We start from the raw sequence: 7,835 nt of genomic DNA on the forward strand, positions 1-7,835 counted from the left end.
TTCACATATATGCACACATCACACATGCCCCCCCCCTCCACATGCAAACATGCATATACACACACATACCCATGGTATATATACACATGCATATACACATACACACATATGCACACACCTACTCACATGCATAAACATATGGATACAAATGCATTCACATATCACACACATATGCATACATATAATCACACATCTACCATGCACAAATACATACATGTATCACACATACACCACACACACACATGCATACGCATAACACACAGCACACCGTGCACACATATGTATACAAGTCACACACATCACACATATACACCACACACATGGATATATATGTATATGTACGTATATATAAAATACAACACACCATGCATACATGCATACACATATTACACACAGCACATATTTATGCATACATATCACACACACACCACATGCACACACACAGACTGCAAATCTGATCACACTCTGTGGCTTAAAACTTCTTGCTTTCTTCCCATGGTGCTGAGAGTGAAGCAACTTCCTCCTCGAGCCTTTGAGAGTGTTGGCTTCATCCCAACCTTGTCTTCCTCCCTTTGCTCCTCCACTCACATCTTCCATCCTCCACATCAACCTCAGGCCCACAGTAGGTTCCCTCCTTTTACCATCAAAACCTCTCTCCTCTTGGTCCTTACTTACCCAGCTCCTTCATGCTGACCATGAGTCCCTTCAAACAGGCATTCTATAAATATTGCCCATGAATTCTGTCACTGGAATTCATAATTTTATCATCTGCCTAGTGTTCTTTTATCATTTTGATTACTCTCCGAAGTTGTATCGTGTAGTGAATGTTTGTGTTTTTTTTTTTTGTCTGTCTTCCTGTGAGATTATGTGTTCCGTGTTGTAGGGACTAGCTCTGTTGACAGCTGGATCTCATTGCCTGGACCAGTGCCTGGTACATGGCAGGTGATCAAAACCATGAGGCATCTATCCGTGAAGAAGAATGTCCCCAGCTTTATCATTGTCTTCACTTTTGACAGGGGGAGATCTGTCTTTGTACCAGCAGGGTCTTTGTCCAGAGGAGCATCTATAGTGAATTTCTAAAGAGGTTTGTGGAAGCTACCAGAAAGTGGAAAGTTGGCATTCCTTCTGATCCAACAGCCAACATGGGTGCTTTGATAAGTAAAGCACATCTGGAGAAAGTAAGTGAATCTTTGCCATCTACATTCCAGAAAGTTCTTTTTTTTTTTTTTTTTTTTTTTTTTTTTTTATAAACTTTGTCTCCATTTATTTTATGCTGAATTTATTCCCTTGCCATGAGTTTTGTTTCTTCAGTTTCTTCTGGGATATCTTTTTCTTCTGTGTAACCTCCTCTTCTGGCTTTGGAACAATCTGCTCCTTCTCAGTGAGGATCATCCCAGTGTGGCAGGGGGAGCTCATGTATGGTTATTCTGGCCATGAGCTTTGTAGGTTTGTGGGTGCATCTTAGGTGCCTTGTTCACCTGGATGTTTTCAATGACTAGAGAATCTATGTCTAAACCCTTAAGTTCAGCATTACTGTCTGCATTTTAAAGCATGTGCAGCAAATTAAAGAGAAACTCAGAGGCTGGGTATGGTGGCACACACCTTTGATCCCAGCAGTCAGAAGTCAGAGGCAGGTGGAGCTCTGTGAGTTCAAAGCCAGCCTGGTCTACATAGTGAGTTGTAGAGCAGCCAGAGCTACACAGTGAGACCCTGTCTCAAAAAAGCCAGAAGAGAGATATGTAGAGAGACTCAGAGAGACAGAGAGGGAAAGAAACAGAGACAGAGTAGGGATGGAATTCAGGTCTTGGAAAAGTCACTGAGTGGGATTAGGTCTGAATTTGGATTCTAGGACCCACATTGAGAAGCTCCAAATGCTTGTAACTCTAGCTCCAAGGGATCAACACACTCTTCTGATATCCATGAGCACACATACCTGCATACACACACAGATCCATACACATGCACAAGTAAACAGAGTCAATCAAATAAGGAGAAGCTCAGTATAAGCAGAGCACTACGTATCAGGATATTATTACTTTTGAGAAATTATCAGCTATGGGAAACTGTTTCTCATGGACCAAGAACAGAAGGGAACCCTCCAGACACTTGCTTGATCCTATCCTCCCCATCCTTAAGCAGATGGTTCCTTCTGAAAGAGAGCTTTCCAGCCTCACCTATAAAACTACACTCCCGGAGCTCCCCCAACTCTGCAGTGCTCATGTTTCTTGTTTTACATGGGTTTTATGTGTGTGAGTGTTTTGCCTGCAGGTGGATCTGGGCACCATGTGTATGCATGTTTCCCCAGGAGGTCAGAAGAAGGCACTGAATACTAGCAATGGTAGTGATCCATCATGTGTGTGCTCTAAACCGTCACATGTGGACTGGGAACTGAACCCTGGATCCTTGTCCAGATCTTCACATGCTCCTAACCACTGAGCCATCTTTCCAGCTCTCTCCATGATTCTTTTTTTTTTTATTAGATATTTTATTTACACTTCAGATGACATCCCCTTTCCCCATTCCCCCCCCTTAAAAAACCACTATCCCATGCCCCATATAAAAATGCATTTATACATTTTTTTTAAATAATGTTAATCATAAGCGTTATAAGTTTGGACTTGTTCAATCAGAGGTGTAACCCACTGACCAACCTAGATATAACAACTATCTTTGACTGGTGGAGATACATGAATATCTGCCTCCCTGTCTCCCCCCTTTCTCTCTTTCATCACCTAGCTTCTCCTCTCCTCCTTCTCCTCTTCTTATTCCTTTTCTTCCTCTCAGTACTCCTCCTACCTTAGCTTCTCCTACACATCACCCTTCCTGTTAAAATGAAACTTTTCTCTCAAAATACAATTAGAGCATAATTATGCCAGTTTGTACCAGTGAGGTACAAGATAGTCCTAATACCCCATCCATCCTTTTGTTGACTAACCAGCACCTCTGTCATTTATCCTAACTAAAACATTTAGTTCTGAACCTGGCTTTAGGATGAATGTCAGCTGACGACCATCCACTCAAATCTTTTCTTTTATGGTAAATAGCTGTAAGTTTTCAACCCCATCAGAAATCCAGAATGACTGAGTTAACTATAATTGTGGGAAGCACAAAGCATAGCTTCTAAAACTTAGCCAATTTATAGAGACCTCTGAACACCTGAAAAGCCCCTATACTACCGAACGTTGGAGCATCAAATCTTCAGCCTTCTGGCCCAGAATCATCTGACAGACCTTGGTGATGCAGGATTATTAAGGACTGATTACTCTGTCTAGGCAGATATAATCAGTCGACTATTCTGCATGTGTGTCCTTTTCTGGACAGTAATTTGTCTGTAGATCTCTCCATGATTCTTAACACTGCCCAATACATAATGTGTATGTCTTCTCTTGCTGACCACGTCCCCTTGAGCAGAAAAAGTCAAGTTTATGCACTGTTGTATCTTGAGACTGTAGAAAATCAACAGAAATACAGCAGTTGTCAGTTTCATTGGAAAAATCATGGTAACACTATGTTCTGGGTTTCAGAACTGTATGCCTCAAACCCAAGGTACCTATATTCTTTGAAAAATTTCGTCTTGGTGCTTGGCCTAAAGTACTTGGAACTGGGTCTAAACACATAGGTTATGGACATCTCTCTTGGGATGAATCAGCATAGACTCCAAATGGAAAACAAACTCAATTACCCAGCCTCTGTTCAAGAAAGTACTTGCGTCATTATCTCCGAGTCACTAGGCTTGTGGCATAATTTATTTTACATTATAATCAGCTACACTGCATTGCCTACATTTGTTTTTAGAGTATAATTAGTAATAAGACTGAAAATTAGAGATTTATTTCTTCCTCCTCCTCTCTGTCTCTTCCTCTTCCTCTTTCTCCTCCTTCTCCTCCTCATCTTCCTCATCTTCCTCTTCCTCCTCCTCCTCACCTTATTAAATCTTTGAGGAATTCATACAATATATTCTGATCAGATTCACCATGGCCCCTAATTCCTTCAAGTCCCATCCCCATCCTGTACCCACCCAAATTTGTTTTCAGGTTTTACCACATCAAGTCCTGTGTGTTGTTGCCTATGTATTCTTGGGTGTATGGCTGTCCACTGGAGTGTGACCAATCCACCAGGGGCCACACTTAAGAAAGATCTCATTCTCTCTCTCTCTCTCTCTCTCTCTCTCTCTCTCTCTCTCTCTCTTCAAGCAGCTAACACTACCTATAGCTACTCAGCTAGGGGGGTGGGACTTTGTGCTCACTTCTCTCTCTCTGCTGGAATTTTATCTTTCTTGAGCTTATGCAGGTCTTGTGTGTTCTGTCACATTTGCTGTCACCTCATGCCATCCCGAAAACCACTGTTTCTGTGTGGCCATCCACTGGTTCTGGCTCTCATAGTCTTTCTGTTTCCTCCTTCTGCAAAGATCTCAAGGAGATAGTGTGATAGAGATGTCCCATTTTTGGCTGAATATTCTTTAGTTTCTTATTCTTTGCACCTTGACAACTTGTGGATCTATGTGTTAATTATCATCGTCTTGGGGGAAGAAAGCTTTTCTGATGAGGGTTGAGAATAAAATCATTAAGAGTCAGTTTAATACTGTGTTATGTCTCCTTAACAAAATAATAGTTGTAGGTTGTGCTCTAGGGCCTAAGGTCTGTTGAGCCGCAGGTAATGGTATGATCCTGATAATGGTATCAGGTAAGGATTTCATTTTTATGGAGCAGACCTTAACTCCAACCAGAAGATAGTTGGTTACTCCCATGATGTTTATGCCAATACTACACCAACAGACATATATGTCTGGGAACATTGTTATTGTAGCTTGCAGGGTTCACATCTGGGGAATAGTGGTGATTATCTTTCTCCTTTTGAAGTGTTCATAGTACCTTCCAAGACTATGAAAGCTAGTCTGTAGGGATGACACTTCCACATCAAGAACAGCTTCATTCCTCCATATTCTGTGACTCAAGTATGTGATGTTTTCAGTAACAGAGTCACATTCTAGAGGGTGAAGAGCAAAGGCAATAGTCTGTAGTATGAGAACTCACTGGCCAACGCTCTAATAGCTGTAATCCATTTCCGGCACTAGGTGTTTTACTTGTTAGCCTGCGGTATCTGGTAAGGGCATTGTCACCTTATTATAGGGCAAATTCCCATGTCTTACAATGAAAATACTTCTGTTCCTTGCAAAACACACAGACACACACACACACACACACACACACGCACACAGTTATACACATGCACACACACTGTTTTGTACCTAACTACAGGATATGCCTGAGTGTGACTTAAGCTTTGTTGTTTATTAGCTGCATGGACCCTGTATACTTTTGGAACCACAGTGGTAAGGTGAGCAACTTGGGGATAAAAATAACCCATAGAGGTAGCAGTAACAGTACATACAGTACAGAGGTAGCAGTAACAGTACATACAGTACAGAGGTAGCAGTAACAGTACATACAATCACTTGTAGGGTGTCCGGTACTGAGACATGAAATAATCTGCCTTTCTCAGGAAGGCTGAATATGCAAACTCTGTGGGAGTTGCTCTGCCTTTGGCTTTGCCACTGTGGTAAGATAACCTCAGACCCCTTACATTGTTTTTCCATCATTAGAAAATATTGATTTTTCTGCTGATGTGTGTTAAATACCCAGTGGTAAGAGGTTTGTAATTATGGTTTTTACCTCCCCCAGGTCAGAAGTTACGTAGCGAAAGCTCGCGCTGAGGGTGCCCAGATTCTGTGTGGTGAGGGTGTGGACCAGCTGAGCCTTCCACTCAGGAACCAGGCAGGCTACTTCATGCTTCCCACGGTGATAACAGACATTAAGGATGAGTCCTGCTGCATGACAGAGGAGATCTTTGGCCCAGTGACGTGCGTTGTTCCTTTTGACAGTGAAGAAGAAGTGATTACAAGAGCTAACAGCGTTAGGTATGGGCTGGCAGCCACAGTGTGGTCAAAGGATGTGGGGCGCATCCACAGGGTAGCAAAGAAGCTTCAGTCAGGGCTCATCTGGACCAACTGCTGGCTCATCAGGGAGCTGAATCTGCCCTTTGGAGGCATGAAGAGCTCTGGAATAGGAAGAGAAGGAGCCAAGGATTCATATGATTTCTTTACTGAAATAAAAACCATCACCATTAAACACTGACCTTCCCCATGGGGAAGCTGGTGTGGCTGATCGCTGACGGCAGAGAATCACTGGTCAGTGCAGTCAACAGAAATCCTGGTGAGTGTTCAATCTTGTCTTGACTTGCCAGGAGACTGGCTCTTGCTAACCATTGCTAGTTGGTATTTTTTACTGGCTTGTGAATTAAAAAAAAAAAAAAACCCGCCATTTTTATGAATTTTTGAAAATCTGTCAAAATCGGGTATTTTTATTTGCAAATATATGGCAAAAACAAAAACAAATCAAAGGCCCGTAGACCTGGTAGATGGATCAGTGGGTAATGTGCTTGCTGTACAAGCATGAGGGCCTGAAGACTGACCTGGTGGTATACAATACACACACATACACACACACACACACACACACACACACACACACACGCCACTGCCACCACCATACCAATAACAACAACAACAACACAAACAAGCCTGAAGAGAAACAGCGCAACGTCAATTTCTGCCTTGACAAAGTTGTGGAGATGAACCTCCCAACCCCATAGCCACTACCAAACTGACTGACGACTGGCTGAGTCCCTTCATATCGGGAAGTGATGGTTGTCTGAAGAGCTTGTAGGCGTCACATATGATAGACCTTACTAAATATGTCTGATATGAATAAAGGAAAACAAGATAGTTATTACTTTTGAGAGGTTAACTCAGAACACAAAACATAGTCTGGTCTATTTTCACTGTCAAGTCTAATCAACTCTAATTCTTCAAAGAGGCAATAAACTGTTCAGCAGTATGGCACATGCCTGGAGTTGTACGTTACTCTCCTTACCCTCCTTTTCTCAGAAGTACAGACTATTTACTAATAAAAGTATGCCTAATACCCCGTTCCATGTTTCTGGATATACTGAGGAAAATGCTGACATTTACAGAAGTTCCATAGCAGCCTTAGGGCTCCATAGAAGGTATGTACGGGCAGAGGTGGGATTTGAACCTGAGACTCTGCAGCTCAGGATTTCTGATAACCTCACTGCTGTCCTGGGTTCCGCTCCAGAAGTGGAGAGGCGCTTGATCCCACCACACATTGTTCCAGGTCTCCTTTCCCGTCCCCCACCTTGCCTTTCGTCTCTCATTGGCTCCATCCCACATGAGTGGCAGAGATCTTCAACAGCTGTGCAGCTTGGAGCCTCCTCTCAGCTCTTGCCTTTCCTCATGGATTGAAACGGTTTATTTCCTGTCTGCTTTCACATTTGGCTGGCTCCTGAACTCTGAATTTATTCCGCGATGCCTGGCACTATGGAAGGGGTTCAAAATGACCTCGTAGAGTGGAATGCTTTGGCTGCATGGTATGAGGCAGGCTTTATGGGGGTGGTAAGATCAAACTTCTTGAGATTTCTTAGGTGTATTTTCTCATTTACAAATGCTGAGAAATTCCAAATGACTTTTTGAAGAGCTAGCTAGTGATGGCATGGGCTCTATGGCTCTTAGCTTTTACCTCTTCTCCTTCCTCTCCCTTGTTAATTTCTTGTCTGTCCGAGGCCCGCCATCTTTGTCAGCTCAGTCCAAAACCAATTCTGAGTATTAGCAGAAGAGACTTCTGTCGCCCTAGTCTTTAGGAATTTCTATCTTTCTGGTAGATATTGATCAGCTGGTTAGTTGAGACGGGGAAAGAACTGGGGTTCATGGCTCTGGGCCCTTCTCATCTTAGAAATGGATTGCTAATGGCAACCACAGA

General features: G+C 42.7%; 1 protein-coding gene across 1 annotated transcript; it reads left to right on the forward strand.

Annotated features, from left to right (window-relative positions):
* The first annotated feature begins 994 nt into the window (after positions 1-994).
* Aldh8a1 (aldehyde dehydrogenase 8 family member A1) lies at positions 995-6,901 on the forward strand. The gene is made up of 2 exons (XM_076928103.1): positions 995-1,178; positions 5,682-6,901. Exons 1-2 carry the CDS (start codon positions 1,143-1,145, stop codon positions 6,132-6,134), a joined length of 489 nt encoding a protein of 162 aa, XP_076784218.1. The 5' UTR covers positions 995-1,142; the 3' UTR covers positions 6,135-6,901.
* The last annotated feature ends 934 nt before the right edge of the window (positions 6,902-7,835 follow it).

Source organism: Arvicanthis niloticus, chromosome 30 (assembly GCF_011762505.2).
Source record: "Arvicanthis niloticus isolate mArvNil1 chromosome 30, mArvNil1.pat.X, whole genome shotgun sequence".
In the NCBI taxonomy this organism is placed as follows: domain Eukaryota; kingdom Metazoa; phylum Chordata; class Mammalia; order Rodentia; family Muridae; genus Arvicanthis; species Arvicanthis niloticus.

Bases quoted from the DNA above. Each gene is read 5' to 3' on its own strand.
- Aldh8a1 (XM_076928103.1), top strand. From the start codon at position 1,143: ATGGGTGCTTTGATAAGTAAAGCACATCTGGAGAAA. The intron at 1,179-5,681 runs GTAAGTGAATCT...TACCTCCCCCAG, and splicing joins GTAAAGCACATCTGGAGAAA to GTCAGAAGTTACGTAGCGAA.